Source organism: Schistocerca nitens, chromosome 3 (genome assembly GCF_023898315.1).
Source record: "Schistocerca nitens isolate TAMUIC-IGC-003100 chromosome 3, iqSchNite1.1, whole genome shotgun sequence".
In the NCBI taxonomy this organism is placed as follows: Eukaryota; Metazoa; Arthropoda; class Insecta; order Orthoptera; family Acrididae; genus Schistocerca; species Schistocerca nitens.
The window spans coordinates 718,352,725-718,368,982 of record NC_064616.1 but is presented as its reverse complement, the minus strand read 5'-3'; the positions used below and the strand labels follow the sequence as shown (position 1 = coordinate 718,368,982).

At 33.5% G+C, this 16,258-nt stretch overlaps 1 protein-coding gene across 1 annotated transcript in view; it reads left to right on the top strand.

The window, feature by feature from the left end:
- LOC126249735 (glutamate receptor ionotropic, kainate 2) overlaps window positions 1-13,622 on the top strand; it is a 222,570-nt gene extending 208,948 nt beyond the window's left edge. Inside the window, exon 18 of the mRNA XM_049951412.1 lies at window positions 13,163-13,622. Within this exon, the coding sequence (XP_049807369.1) occupies window positions 13,163-13,339 (177 nt within the window). The 3' untranslated portion in view covers window positions 13,340-13,622. The remainder of the gene's footprint in view (window positions 1-13,162) is intronic.
- Window positions 13,623-16,258: the final 2,636 nt, after the last annotated feature.

Genomic DNA, 16,258 nt, shown 5'->3' with positions numbered 1-16,258 from the left:
TGGGGGGGTGCAAGGGGGGCAAAGATAGAGGTGGGAACAAAGACTGAGGCAAATCCAGGATAGGGACTAGTGCTGACTGAAGCCAGGAAAAACTAAAAGACTGAGGTGGGGTGGTGGGAGCAAAAGGAGGACAAGGGGTTGGACCACTACATAGCCTAAATAGTGAAGCAGCTGCTCAAGTTGACCTTGTTGCTGTGAGCAGCATTTCTACCAGTTCGATAGTGACAAATAATAATAGTATAGTTGGATGCTAGTCATGTCCATGTAAAATTTTATGCAGTTGTTAGAATGATGCTGTCATATGATGTGGCTGATTTTGAATGTGGCCCTGCTTCTGATGGAATAGGTTATATCAGTTTGAAGCATGAGTGGTGTAAGGATGGACCAGAATATTTTCTAAATTTTCTGGATTCCTAAAGGGGTATTGTACAGTTTGTCCAAAATTAAATATGTTCTATGCCATTTCTGCTTCCAAACCCTGGCCATATGTGTCATATGTAGACAGGGCTGTAGCACTGATGAACTGCAGGGACCCTGTTCAGCACTGTGAACTCAGATTTAAAATATATATTATTCTACTTCCATATGAGAAGGTAGTGTCATGAAATTCTATTTCACCAATTTAAGCATTAGCAGATGCAATTGGCTTGATTTTTGAACCAGTAGCTGAGGACATAATTAACATTACTCAGTTCACTAAAACTACTTGTCACAATTTACTCTTATTAACTCCATTTATGTAGCAAGGAAAAACTACTGTTTATAGATAACGAGTCTTTTCACCATACAATTGAAATAACAGTTTCAGATCACTAGTTACTTAGGCTGCATATACAATGAAACTTGCCAAGTGACAAGAGTCTTTTACTCTTGTCTTCACTAAGTGGGGAGAGAAAAGTAACCACTGTTTCATATTTCTACTATAATTCAAATTATCAGCAATCTGAACTCATAGATGGCCAACATGCAAGCACTGATTTGTGGAAACTGTATTAAAGCTGCTTATACATTATTATGACTGACCTAAAAAATTAAATTCCTTATATTATAAACTTGCAAAGCTTGGAACAAAGTATCAGTTCACAGTCCATAATTTTGTGCCACACAATGAAACTTCATGATAAACAAGTTGGTAAAGCCCAGACTACATTGCAGTTAGTAGTGAAAGGTGGAAATGTAGTACTGTAAGATTCACTGGGAGAAATGAGTTCACTGGTATATCTGAGTGGATTGAAACTTAAAGCATGTATGGAAACTTCACACAAACATGACAGACAGACATATGACATAGGCCCACTGTCCTGGGACTCAACGGTAGTGAATGCAACATAAAACAGTATCATAGAAATAACACTGAATGAGCTAGATTATCACTAATCTTACATCTGATCACACTATGATCCTTGGTTTGATGGACTTTCTCATTGTTGTTTTTTCTGAGTTGTAGACTCAATTTCAAAGAAGACCATTTTCATTTGCAATTTGGTAGAGTGAAGGTGTCACTTTAGGAATCATAAATTATCTCTTTTTCTCAGTTGCTGCTTGGTATTCAGTCTTGTATCACCTCAAATATCTATATTTTCTCTCTTTTTATTATTAAGGTGAACATAAAAAAGATACTCTTTTAATGAAACAAGAACTACTGGTGTTCAATTATTTCTTTCATTGATATTAACTTCCCTTGCTTCAAAATTTAAAGCCTGAAATTGTATTAACACTTTTCAAACAATTATGTACGTAGTTAATTTTCCATGACCAGCCATGGCTCATTTAATTTTGAAGAGTCTGTGTGAAAATACAAGAAAGTTAAAATATTTGCTTGTCATTCTCTGCCAACTGTTGAAATGTGAAGTCAAACACCTACATCTGAAAGTACACACTTCCATGTCTGAGGTCAAAAAAATTATGCACACTGACTTAAAGAAATAGTTTTGGCCTCTTGATTTTGTTTGTTCAGTTGACTTGTTCAACTGTCGTGAATGCAGCGTGTAAAAGAACACAAAATAATGTCTAGAAATTGACACTCACAGTTGTTTGTCTGAAAAAAATAGAGGAACCTTAAATATCTGCAAATAGTAAAAGTTCCTGAGTCATTCAAAACCCAGATCAAAATAACCAAACCCAGTTCAGATCATGACTCGTTCCATTTTATCTTAAGTTCAGTGGCTTAATATTATTCATAATTTTTATGGTATGTTCATTAGTGTACATATGTATTTATCATAACTTCTTGTGTGAATCCAACAACATTTTAGAGCCGTTCATTTTTCTGTTTTCATATGTAGCCTGTCACCAATTTTGATATTTTTTGTAGCTCTTACTGTCATTTAGTTACAGTGTGATTTTTCTCATGAAGTTAATACTTACAGTAAGTGATTTATGGTCAGTGCTAGTATCAGCACATAGATATGTTGATACATAGCAGGGTTCATAACGAAATCACCGAATAGCACTTAATGATTTGTCTATTTCAGATTTTCAACAATAATTCTTAAATCACATACTTCATCTTTTGAAGATTATCCCTTGTGTTTCTGGCATGTTTTCTGCCATGCTTAGTAGGGACAGGAAAAAAAAAATTTTTACAGCCAATTTAAATGTTATTTTTGGGGCAAATTTGATGTTATTTTTGGGCAGATTCAGTGTTACTTTTTGCAAAATGCCTTTTTTGCCAAGTTCAATGTTTTTCTTTCCAGATTCTTTTTTCCAAAGTCTGTGTGTTTCTTGATGAATCCAATGTAATTTTTGCCAAATTCACCATTGATTTTTTGCCAAATTCAAGGTCTCTTTTTAATTCAATATATCTTTAAAAAATTTGCTGCTGTTTTTGCAAAATTTGGTGGTTTTTGCCAAATTTGTCCCCCCCCCTCCAAATTTTCTGTAGTTTTGCCTGATTCAGTGTTGTTTTTACCAAATTAGTGCTTGTTTTTTTTCCAAATTTGGTGTTAATTTTTGGCAAATTTGGTGGGATTTTTATTTATTTATTCGGTGTTGTTTTCGTTGTCACATCAAAGTTCATTACTCAGTAGTTGAACTGTCACTTTAACATTATACACAAACTTCAGTCTTGAGAAAGATTGGAAGTCAAACTGCATTTTTAATATACAATAACTATCAGTTAGGAATATTAGTAAACTGACATCTTCAGAGTTATAAAATTTATATTCAGCAAAATATAAATTTACTTAAAATCTTGTAAGGAAGCTGATTTCATGTTATTTTGCTAGAAGCCCTTAGTTTTGCACTATATTTCATGTTGTCGTTTTCACAAAATTTTCCTGTCCCTACTTATTGTTCATCATCTCCAGAAACTTTTTCCTGATACATTTTTAGAACATGTGGTTAGTACTATCAAAAGTCTGTCCATAGACAAACTTCTCAGTTATCAGTAACACTGACCACTACTTAAAAATTGTTTGTGAAGACTCCTACACTGCTCATTAATTATTGTATTTTCCCCGATTTACATTTTATAATACAGGGTGTCCACAATCAAAGTTCCAGTTTGAAAATGCCATAGAAAGGGAACCACTGTTCAGAATGACATCAAATTTGAACAGCATGTTACTCACAGAGGAGGCAATGTCATGTAACAAAAACAAAAAATGGAAATTTCAGCAATAGATGGTGCTGTAAGTGTCTTAGTGTAAATGGAATCAGCTAAAAATGACAGATGAATCACAATATGACAGTTGTGGTTCGGGGTGCCCTATACACCATCCATCCTGTTCAATGTGCAATTCCCTGTGCACTCCATGTTTGCTCACCACCACTCGACCCCCTCTGCAGTGCTTTGGCCACATCTTTGACAGACATTAGATCAGCTACTTTCCTCCCTTCACCAAATTGCAGTACAAAAGGACCAGCTTTTCAAATTTTGTAATCTCTTTCTGCAGACCCTTAGCAGACATCGGACAATGCCTTTTTTTGTAGCCTTGAGTGTGGGGAACTTCTACAGGGCTACTGACACACAGTCACCATTCTTTTAAAAGAGTTTTATCAGCAGCACATGATCCTTCATGGCGGCAGTCATGATGGGCATCTCAGACGCAAACTGAGATCAGCTGTGTGCCATACATCTGTTGATATACATATTCTGGTGCTTAAAGCACTGTCTATCGGTAAAATTTTTCTTTTTCTTCTATGACATTTTCCCCTCTGTCAATAATATGGTGTTCAAATTTGACGTCATTCTGAGCAGTGGTTCTCTTTCTATGGCATTTTGAAACTGGTACTTTGATTATGGACACCGCCATACTTTCCTAACTGGTTATGTGATGTCCTCTCAGATACCACAGAAAAAATTGGTGGTCTTGATACTGGGAGGAAATTTACTGTCACATCCAGTCAGCCCCTTTTTGAATAGGTCAAACTTTCACATATTTCAGCTAGTTGGAAAGTAACACTCATCAAATGAGTGATTTCTTGTGTTGCAAAGTTGGTGTGCAAATCCTGATTTGATTGCTTTTGTTTGAATTTAAGTCCAGTCCATACATTTCAGATTTTTTAGGCATTTTAATGCTAACCACTTCATGACAGGATACATGAGTAAATTTATATTCTTTGGAAGTGTGCTGCATTCTGTTGTTAACAACTCTGTCAAATATGAGAAACTTCACGTAATAGTTGTTCTTTGTTTCCATGTACAATTCCATGTTTGTAATTCTTGATGCCTTTAGCTGTCCGAGAGTTTGTTCTACTGTATTTGGAGGAGTAACATTTGTTGAATATACTCATTAATTCTCATAGAAAAGTGCTGTAGTTGGACCAAATACTGCTTGCTGAATGACCAAGATGTTTCATTCATTTTGGAATAAATGTATTCATATTTTGTTGACAGTGTTCCTGGCTCTTTTCACAGTATAGGTTTTATTTAAATTTGGCCATGAGACAAAATGGCTGGTCAGATATCCCCAAGTCTAAAATGAACTTTTCTGTGCCAACATAAATGATACAGCTTACAACATTGTCTATACTTTTTGTAGCAGATTCTGTTACTCTACTGTGTTTGCTAAAATTTAATGCTAGGCTGCTTGTAGATACCAATTCCTTCAAAGAAATGGCAAGTCTGGCATCATCTCTTATACTTATGTTGGAGTGAGCACAAATAGTCTTTTTATACAACTTTTCTGTCTGAAGCCTACTCAACGATGTTTCAGATTTGTCAACAAAGTTTCAAATTTGTCTGGAAATGCACATGCAACTGAACAGCCAGTGCTACAGTATTAGCTAATAATTAACATTCCATATTCCACAAATTTTATGCAGTATCTTTGAAATAGTAGTTGCTCATTCAAGTCATTAAAATTTTGGCTATAATTTTTATTCTACACAGTTTAAAAGTAGCATACAAAATTTTTGCTGACTGGAAACATTTGTAACATTTCTAGTCACAGATTTCATTAGTTGGCATGGGGTTTCTGACAACATAAGAGCTGAAAAGTTTTCAGCCTACTAACTTTACTATTATAAGATGAGAGAAATTCATATTGTTCTATTAATTTGCAAGACCATGATAGCAATAAGTTGATCTTGTAAACATCAGTATAACAGTAAACACAGTACTGTGTTAGTAACAGAACAAACAATGCTGCCTCAACAAATCATTTTCACAAAATGAGACATCTGAGCATACTTAACAAGTAAAGTTCCAGGTGACACGTGGGACAAAATTATGATTTACAATTAAGAAATTCCAGATCAGCCAAAGAAATATTATCCAAAAATAATTAAATATATGAATTTGACATATATATTCAATGTCTGTCTAATTACTCACACTATTTGGTTGCAGTTAAACAAAAGTATAGATACCAGATATTCTCTAATTCATTTACCAGAAAGATGCTTTGATCATTATGTAAAATGTGTGACTGGATCAACATTTAGCAATAGTCATAAATTAACTTTGAATATATTAAAAAAAATCGCACTTATATGAAAAACACATTAGTGACTTCTATTCTGCTTTACCCTTCAAGATTTTTTAAAATTATTTTATTTACCTATTTAAAAAATTAGACCTCTTTTTTAGCATCTTGTTACTTATTTGATAAATATCTATTAACAAATAATACTGCTCAGTTATATAAGTTTGACACTGTACAGCATGTAAAAGTAAAGAAAAAAAAAGCAAGAAACTTTTGTTGACATATAATCTGTCTAACTATAAATAAGTTGTAAGACGCACATGATAATGTAGTTCTGTATTATGTGCATGCAGTTAACTAGGAGAATCTTTCCTTATGTATGACACACACAGGAATTGATGAATTAGCTAGTAAAAAATTCATTATGGTTGGTACAATAACTCCATACCTTGGTGATGTTATGACAGGAATAAAAATAAGTCATACTTACCATCATTATTTTGTTGTAGCATAATTTCTATTTCGTTTTGCTTATACCCAGTATTGTTCTAGCCACCTTTCCACTAAATTAAACCCGTTAAATGACTGTTAAGTTCACCTGGTCTTAAATGATTGAACTACTGCTTACAGATCCAACAGAAGAAGCCTAGTCCAAAATATACCTCACGGATTTATACAACTCAGTAATACTCTGTAGAAGATCTTAAATGAAGCCCACAGGTACTTCCTTCCAAACAAATATTCTCTCTAATCAAAGGCTTTCTCAACAAATGAAGTTAAGGAAATCTTCTACAGTTCTTGTCTATTTTTATTTTCTCCTAATAACCTGTTACCCATCATCCTATTAAATTAGACCCATTAGATTACTGTTAAGCTGAACATTTTATGAAATTGTCACTAGCGAATCTAATAGGTGAATTGTACCTCAGTGTGAAAAATAAAGTTTGTTTTTCAGTAAAGCAGTGCACATAATTGTAAATAAAACCAGTGAGTATTTCATCTGAAAGTGAAATGTTCAGAAGTTTATAAATGTTATGTTGAACTGATATCAGCTTATTTTACATATCCAAGAACACAAGAAGATTTCCTTAAACTCTGTCTCAGTTGTAGCATGACCTGCTATCTCTGTAAAGTCATTAATAATATTTTGGTTACCAGATTTACTTATCAGGTTGAATGGAAAAAGTTTGATTAAAAGGATACATACTTATGGCTAAACTACAGGTACATATTATGTGCATGAAATTCACACCTGAAAACATTGCAAACCTTTATATATGTTTCTTCAGGGACATCACTATCCAGTATCCAACACATATACATAATAGGAAGAGATAGTATTTCCTCTAAATTAGTACAACTGCATTCAAGTTGTAATGGCAAATAAAAACTGCCCTTAGACAGATGATCTTATACAGTTTTATTAAAATTGTAAATACAACTGTTGGGGTCAAATTAGTATGCAAATAGTAATTCTGTTGGAGAATTAATGCAAGAAAAAAAGAAATTAAATTTAGCTCTGATGAATGAAGATAGATTTAAGAAGAATCACAGGTGTTTCAGTACCAAACAGTATGTGTAATTCCAAATACAACACTGAAGTCAAAGATAAATCTTGTATCATGAGCAGAATGTTCATTTCTTAAGTATTCTTAAAAACAGAATCCAAGATTCTGACAGCTCCCAATTTAGCGAGTGCTTTTGCATGGTGTTATTGCCCAATTCTGGTTTCTGTTACTGGTTGTAATGACCTGCATTATTTATCATTCTTGATGTTTGCATTTTTTATTGTAAAAAAGGATACTTAGCTGCTCACTACTTTCAAGCAAAACATGTTTTTGTAATCAAACTTTGAAATATCTTCCTGTGTGTGTTGTACAAAGGAATAACCATTACAGTAAGGTAGGTACCACATACCTGTCAACTTCAAGTAGCTTTGTTTCCGTTTTGCAATAAAATTTTAATACAGTAAAAGCAGAATAAATATTTTTATCGATTGTAAGTAAGCTTGTGTGTACCATGTAATATTCAACCTTCCTCTTTGTTGGAATCTACCCCTGCCACCACATCCTTTACTACCTTTCACTTACATTCATAACAAGGCATGGCACAGTTGAAATTTCATGAGTCATTTTTAAATTTGAAAGGAGTAAATAATTTCATTTTACATTTCACAGGAAATATTTACAATTTTTTGTTTGCTGTATTTGTGAAATTGTAAGTAATGTATAGGTGCAGAGATAATGAAATATGTCTATAATGTAGGCATTAAATCACTCACACAGAGATACTTCACTTCTACAGTAGGCATACTGTTTTTATCATAAGGCACTCCATGGGACTTTGTCTTTAATTGTGATGATTTCCCATGTATTTCACAGAAAAGGCTATAGTTAATCATCAATGAGTGAGTGTTAGCTTGATAGCAGAATTTCAGATACAGATGAATTTGCATTTATATATCATGATCAAGCTTATACGAGCAAATATTATTAACTATGAAACTGCTTTGTTGGTATTTTGTGTTTTGTGCTCTATGTTGTCCACTCATTCATGTCTGCCTACTGAATATTGAGTCTAAAATCTGCACACGAGTGAAGACAATTTTCAGTGAAAGATTATTTATTCTCTCTCTCTCTCTCTCTCTCTCTCTCTCTCTCTCTCTCTCTCCTCCCCCCCCCCCCCCCCCCAAAGACCTCCCTCTTGTCACAGAAGAAGAGTGGTGGTACTTACGTGAAAACTTTTTTCTTAAAAATATGTTTAAATGATTTATTGACCTTTTTAGAACTCATCTTTTGTAATCATCAACTTCATTGTCATCAGCCCCAAAATAGCAACAACAGTAACAGCAATTATAATTTCAGTTATCATGCAAGCAGTCATATTTTAGTTGCTACCCTACTACAATCATATTTCTATAGCGTCTTAGTATAAAAACTGTCAGTCTTTTTGTCATGAAAGTTGTTCCATTGGCCTGTAAGAAGCATTGCACTGATGCAGCATATTATGTCTACTAAACAAAGTCATGTTCTGCTTTAAGAACATATGCATGTTGCAGTTCCTCTATTGGCTGTAGGATGGATAATGCTTCTGCTCAAGCTCCAAATTATTCATGAAATTTCTTCTGTGTAACAGTATTTTTCTTATATAATGGACAAAGCATATAGTGTGAGACTGGAACCAGCTGTCCACAGAGAGATGTTATGCCGGCGGTAGTGCACAGAGAATATTCCATAGGACTGAGGCTTGTTTTGACTGTCTTTAAATATCTCATGAATTTTTATTTTTATTGTCATTACTGTTAGATTTGAGCTTAATATTATTATGGCATTGTTGAACCTCAGTTATTCTATGGAAGCAAAATGCATTTTGTGTGTAGTTAAAAAAATCTAGTTTGTAGTTGAAAGAAGGATAGTTTGCAAGAACTTAACATTGTAGAAAAATACTTCTTTACTTTTTAGTACTACTTCATTAATTTTCACCAAAGTAGAGTTCACCTAATTTTTTTGTTTGACCTGCAAGAACTGCAAATCACACATAAAGATATGGAAAGATGTCAAACAACAGGTGAGATGTACTTTTCTGATAAATTGATGGCAAAGACAATGATATGTTTGTTAAACCATTTTTCCAGTACTGAGAAAAAAATTTAACTGGCAATTGGAGATTAAATTTCAGTCATTTTCTTATGCTGTTAGTGGACAGAGTGTACGTGGTGGTTCTATATTGTGTGCCTGTATAGTGTGAGATGATATGAAACCAAAATAAAATCTGTGGAGTGGGAGGCATACTTCAGTTGGTAAAGCATCCTTTAGCAGCTGAGGAGCTGACAATCAGATCTTGATATCCGATTGGTTCTTTACAGTTTTAATTGTGCAGTAATGTTTAAATTAAATGCATTTGTTAATCATGATGAATAAAGAAAATGATTTCTGTAACACTCAACTTGAGAAGGATATCCACTTTAATTTATTGTGTTATGGTATCCTGTTTAAGTATTAGCTTCACACCGCTTTGCAAGAAGCTAAATAAGTAAGGTTCCTACATTGTGGACCAGAAGAATAGTTTAAAATAACTTGATGACACATTTACTCTTATGTTTTGTAAGTATGCTCTATCAAATTCCTAAGGTGCATTAACAGAATGACTTGACAGACCTTACATTTTCTAACTGAATCTTAGCTTGTGCATTGCTAGCATACTCAAAATAGTTAAAAGGCACATTAGCCAACATGCAGATGAAAAATATTCTGGTTAGATATTTCTGTCTGTGCAATAAGCCTCAGAGCCCATCTACTAATATTTGGAGGAATATACTGCAGTTTACAATAAAGTAAACATTTGGTTTAATATTTTCAGTTTTCTGTGACAATTATAGGACAAAGTAAAGGATATTAATAAAGAATAACACAGTTCATTGAGATTTCTTGTTCATTATAATAGTGTGTGCATCATGTGTTCTGTTTGTTGTTGCTTTTAGAGTAACTGTTAAATGTTTCTTTTACTATGCTTATTTAATTTGTATGTTGCTTTTCATCATTTCTGAATCACTTATTTGCTCATCTCTTTGTTCTGAAAATTTTTTGTATCAGTTCTGTGCTCATTTGTCTTTTTTTTTTCACTAACCTCCCTATAAACCATCTTAAGTTCTCCGGCAATGCCATGAAGTTTTTCTTAATCTGTTTCATTCTTAATTGTTCTTTTCTGTGTCTATGAGCAGTAATTTAAGAAAATCAAAGAGTTTATGGTCAGAAAATTAAACATTTATGCACTTTATCCTCATAAGGTTAAATACAAAGATACTGAAGTAAAACTGTAAGGGTATAGTAATTCATGCAGTGACTAGAAATGGTCTATAAAAAGTGATATTATTAGTTTTCTCTTGTTACATAGAGCTCTGTTCATGAATACATACATAAATAATAGAAATACGTTGAAGAGTGTCCTTGACAAGTGTTATTTACATTTACTCTTCCAGATGTATCTTATGTCTTTTGTGTAACTGACTTACTCATTCCCATGTTAAATCTACTCACATTGCATGTGAGCATCAGCATATACTTTGAGTAATGGAATAAGACGTCAAGGTAAGAATAGGAGGTATATATGCATTCTGGCACTTCAAAGAATATGTAAAGGAAAATAAAAGTTATTGGTTGGCTAAAATATAGGTGCCAAAACCATGCAGAAAGCTTTATATCAGACTTAACTGTTAGCTACAAATACTGCTGGCAACAAAATAAAGGATTAATTTTTCAACAAGAAGTAATTTTAGCAGGTAGAATGTTCTATAAAGATAATTAATTTAATCTGTAATGACAGAAAGTGTAAAAGTTCTTGTTTCTGCTTGTGATATATGTCTTCTGTTTTGAACAGATTTGTACAGATGAGTGTCTGTATATAAAGGGCATTGTCCATTTCCGCTGTATGTTTGAAAGCTACACAAATAAAATGCAATTAGAGAAAACATAAGATTTTTATTAAATTATTGCAGATTTTTATTTGGTGAATGTATGTGTAATACAGTCAGTCTTTTAAATAATTTACCTATTTTGTCCAAAAGTCTCACATTCTTAATGCCAGCTGTAAGAACTGTTTTCATACCTTTTCAAGTGTCCTGATTTTAGGTCTCAAATTTTCATTTACCAGTCAGAAACCTTAATTCATATATACCTCTGAACAGTCATGTGGCTCTTTCCATATCCAATATTATCCTACCTGTATTTAGTTACAATTTTCAATTTCTGCAAATTTTTATTAGTGAGGTGAATAGCAAAGACTTGTCCTTCAACTAATTTAACACTATATCTACTGATGTTTCATAAGTGGTTGCAATACAGTTCATTTTTCTTATATTAACTGTGTTTGTTGAAGCAAACTTTTTAAATACAGTAATAAGTTAATCTATGTAATGTGTATGTGAAACAAAGTAAGCATTGTTCTTGAATCTGACACAAATTGTTTCTAAGTCATATGTTGTCATCCTCTGAGGTTAAAACTTCCATAATTTTAACTGCCATCAGACATCTTACAATTTAAATTATCTGTAAAGTCTTACTTAATTCAGCAGTAAATATAAAATATTTGTGTAGTCTGATGATTAGCAGAAAGTGAACATTTTATACTCCTCACATACGGCACTAAATCATTTGCCTCTGTGCTTTTTGTGTGTGTACAACAGATAAAATAATGCAAATTGAAGATATCACTGCACCTTTAAGGACAACACAAAACACAGTGTTGTACATGGTTAATAGAAACCCTACTGAGGAACATACTCTTTCTCATTAGTTGAAAGAATGATTAAAAGGATTTTTATGCATGTCCCTCCTCAACTGCATGTTAATACTAATCAGAACTAACTTTCTCAGTTTAGAAAAAGGCTGAGTTGGGTTAAAAGTTGAATCCTTATATTTCTGTTCGTGTGATTTTATTTTCTCATCTCTTCATTTTTCATAGTATGATGTACCGTCTCTACAAGTTTCTATATCACATTCTAGGATCCTCATTTTCAACATGATAAACAGAAAATAAATGACATATGTTAGGTTTTTTCCTCACAAGCTTAATAACTTTAAGTTTCTTGCGGCAGTATGTGGCAGTACCTTTCTCATAAAATGTTGTTGTATTTACAAAAATTTGTTCACAATACCTCATGAATTTATTGTATTAATAACAAATGAAAACTATACTCTGAGAAAAAACAAATAAGAAAGCATTCAGTAGATCACAGTAAACAAGAATCTGTAATGTACAATTAATCTTTTTCGAGAAACTTAACTAAGTTAAGGTATATGTTGATGCCACTGAATCTTAGCTTGACAATTGAAGTTTTGTTCTCTGATAAATTTGGTTTATTAATAGATTTTGTTTATGAATTAATAAACAAATGGCATGTCCCTTAATCTGTAAATATTTTGCATTAATAAAGAAATTAAATTAAATTTCTTATCTCAGTTATTTAGTTCATTCATTGAGCTGACATAGTCACTGTTAACTATTTCATCTATTAGGTGAATGAGGACTGGTACTTCACAAAGCACAATTCCTGTAGCAGTGAGCATTGAACACAATGTTTAAATGTTTATTTTACATTTCTAATGAAGGCTTAGATGTATACACATAATGAATTTTAGAAAACATTCTTTTTACATAAACTGTTATGGAAATTATGCTGCCCTTCCACCCATTTATTTTTTTATGTTTAGCTAAAACTATTATTCTGATTTTTAAATCTTGAAGTCATTATAATAAAATACTGTTACAATGTATTTGATTTTCTGTTGTTGCAGTCATCTATCTGCTCTGAGATGGCTGCAGAACTAAAATTTGCTCTACGTTGCCGAGGTTCTACTAAACCAGTGCGCAGGAAGAGACATGTTCAGACAGAGGAAGAACATCCTACTCAGTTTATGCCTCTTGGGGCTTATGGACAGTATGATTTTATTGGCAAGGAACTGCTACCTTAATTCTTGGAGAGAACAATTATCACAATATGTTGTAATCAAAACTGAGAATAAAAATCCTTGTTTATTTGACAGAACCATTTAGGGACTCTGTGTCATGTACTTCTTCGTGTGAAAATAAGGAACATTTATTTTTAATTGTTGGTAATCTACTAATGATCCATGCAGTTACTGGTGTGAAATCCATTACAGATGGAAGTTTTATGTATAATAGATTATATTGCCCACAGTATTATCTTCATTTCTATCTGTTACATTATTGTTGTTTTCTTTTTTTTTTGGGGGGGGGGGGAAGGAAATGAAATTTTGTTGATGCATCTTTGTTTTACCAAATTTGTGTACATATTAATCTTTGTTAAGTAATTTTAGTATGTGTGTCTTTTTGAAAACTTTTGTGTTGTAGTCATCTGCTGATAAGAGTTTGAATTATTGTTCCTATAGTTTGAAAACCACATCAGACAGTTTTGATATTCAGAACTTATTCTGGTAACTCAAACATATATTTCTTTGATTTCCACTTTGATATTTACTGAATGGATGTTATTCTTAAAGACAGTTATTAGTGAAGTTTGTTTACAAATTTTTAGATCCTGCTTTGTTATTGTGCAGTACAAGGGGAATATTATGTATTATGTTACTGGGTAGTATAAGATGTATGTGTATGACCACCAGTGTTAAATTTCTATTATATAAAAAAGACATTTTCACAGATAATGTTTGTACTATGGAAATTTTAAGGAGAAGGACTAACCAGGCCTATTCTAGATCTTTGATTTTCTTTATGCTCCTCACTAATGATAGGCTTTTGTATCTCAAGTGATAAATAAATCAGTCTTTTTACGGTTCATTTTTTTCTTTGTTAGTTTACAGTGGAGATGCAGATGATATGTTATGAAAAATATCAGTAAGTACAGGTATACAGAACATGTTACACTTAAACTGGGTTAATATGTCATTCTTTATCATTATACTCACTGTACACCCATGAACTTTTAAAATATATTGAACACATTGCTCTAATCTGATAACAAATTTTGTTTTATGAATTAGAAGGCTATGTTCTCCCTAAATTAAGCAGTACAGTGAAACTATTATATTCCCTATTTATCAAGATGCAGTTACCTTTATAGGCGAGAATAATTAGATTCTGATATGAGCTGCTTTCTTCCCTTATCACAAGTGCTAATATCTATTTTTTGAGTAAATATAGATACTGACCGTAATCTACATGAAACATTCTTTGACATCTTTATATACACAGTATTATTTTATGTTTGTTGGATGAATGAAACAATTGAAACACTTCTGGTAAGCTAATCATACCATACTCTAAAGTAAACACTATTTGTAACAGAAGTTATAAGTATAATAGTTAACAAGAAAGCAGAAAAAGTTCCATGAACATAATGAATAATGAATTGTAACTGAAATTCATAGTATGTGTGCATACATCTCGTGTATGGTTTCCTAATTTTGTATTATTAATCACCCACTGTAGCAATTAGTTCTGTCAGTGACAATGAGATACAAACCCACACCAAATTCTCTACTCCAAAACTGACTACAAATGATTGATATTGTTCAAATTGGTGATATCATGGGTCACAGCAGGTGTAGCGCTTCATCACCATGTTCGTCAGTTCACATCTGTACAGACCTCTCACAATGAATATGGTAATCATAATCTTGAAAGATGGTGTTATTGTTAGAAAACCACAAAGCTACCTAAAACGTTTAAGTAATGCTCATCATAAAGCAACAATAAGTCCCATATAAAGCATGAAATTCCATACAACACCATCTCATACTCTGCTCTGTGTTTCACAGTATGGAAAAGGCCGTATGATGCGTAAGCTTATTTGGGCTCTGTGAACTATAAAACCAACATTTAGGAACAAGGTGAAGAACTCATCAAACTGTTCCTCTCATTATTGTTTCATATTGTTTACTCTTCTCCTCATCTATGTTGTGCTAACATATTCTTAGTGACAATCATTTAATTGGAGATAGCCACTGAGCTGTAGATGATAGGTTTGTGCAACTTTAATTTAATCTTTACACACAGCCTTTTCACTCCAGTGCTGCATATGGGGTGGGTTCTCCAGTACTGTGGTGAGTCCAGTGTCAAGAATGCACAAGCAATTTGTTCTTGACTTATTGACTGTTGACTCCCAGCAGCAATTCTGTGGTGGCTGCTAGTATAGTCTGTCTCACGGGCAGTGTGTGACATATATGTGGCAGAATGCTAAGGCAGTGCAAAGTTGGCTAGTAGTGACAGTGTCATTGCGAGTAAAATAATGTCAGATCTAGTGCCACAAGGCCAACTAGCTGGTTGTCGTGCATCAGTCATGCCCCACAATAGGTGGCAGAAAGCATGCAGGCTCTCCAGGTTGAATGTGGGACACTTGGTGATGGCCAGTGCATCAGGTAATGGTGGCCACTGAGCAGCATTGTCGTGGTTGGCCCCATTCAAAGACTAGAACCATCAAGGCTGGTTGATGGCTTATAAACCAGTAGCTCTGACTAGTAGTTGATGTTGTGATGCTGCTCAATGAGGTGTATGTATCTTGCCATACAGTCAACTGGTGACTGCCAAGGAGAGTGCACCAGTCAAATATAGGAAGCAGAATGATTTTGTTGGCTGAGTCAAAAGTATCTATACTCTCTCTGCCTGAGTTTGTTTCCATAGGAGACAGGCTCTCATCATTTACTGCACTGTGTAAATGTTTTGTTGTGCTATACCATGTAGCAATACAGCCAGCCACCAATGACAGAATACAGGATGGCTGATTTGTGGCTGCCTGATGACAGCTTTCATTAGGGTTGTTATAGCTTGTTATAGCCCCCTGCTGCAGAATTAAAGCTGCGATTGGCCTGCATATTACTTGTCCATATGTGAAAGCCTGCTTGCTGCTTAGCCCA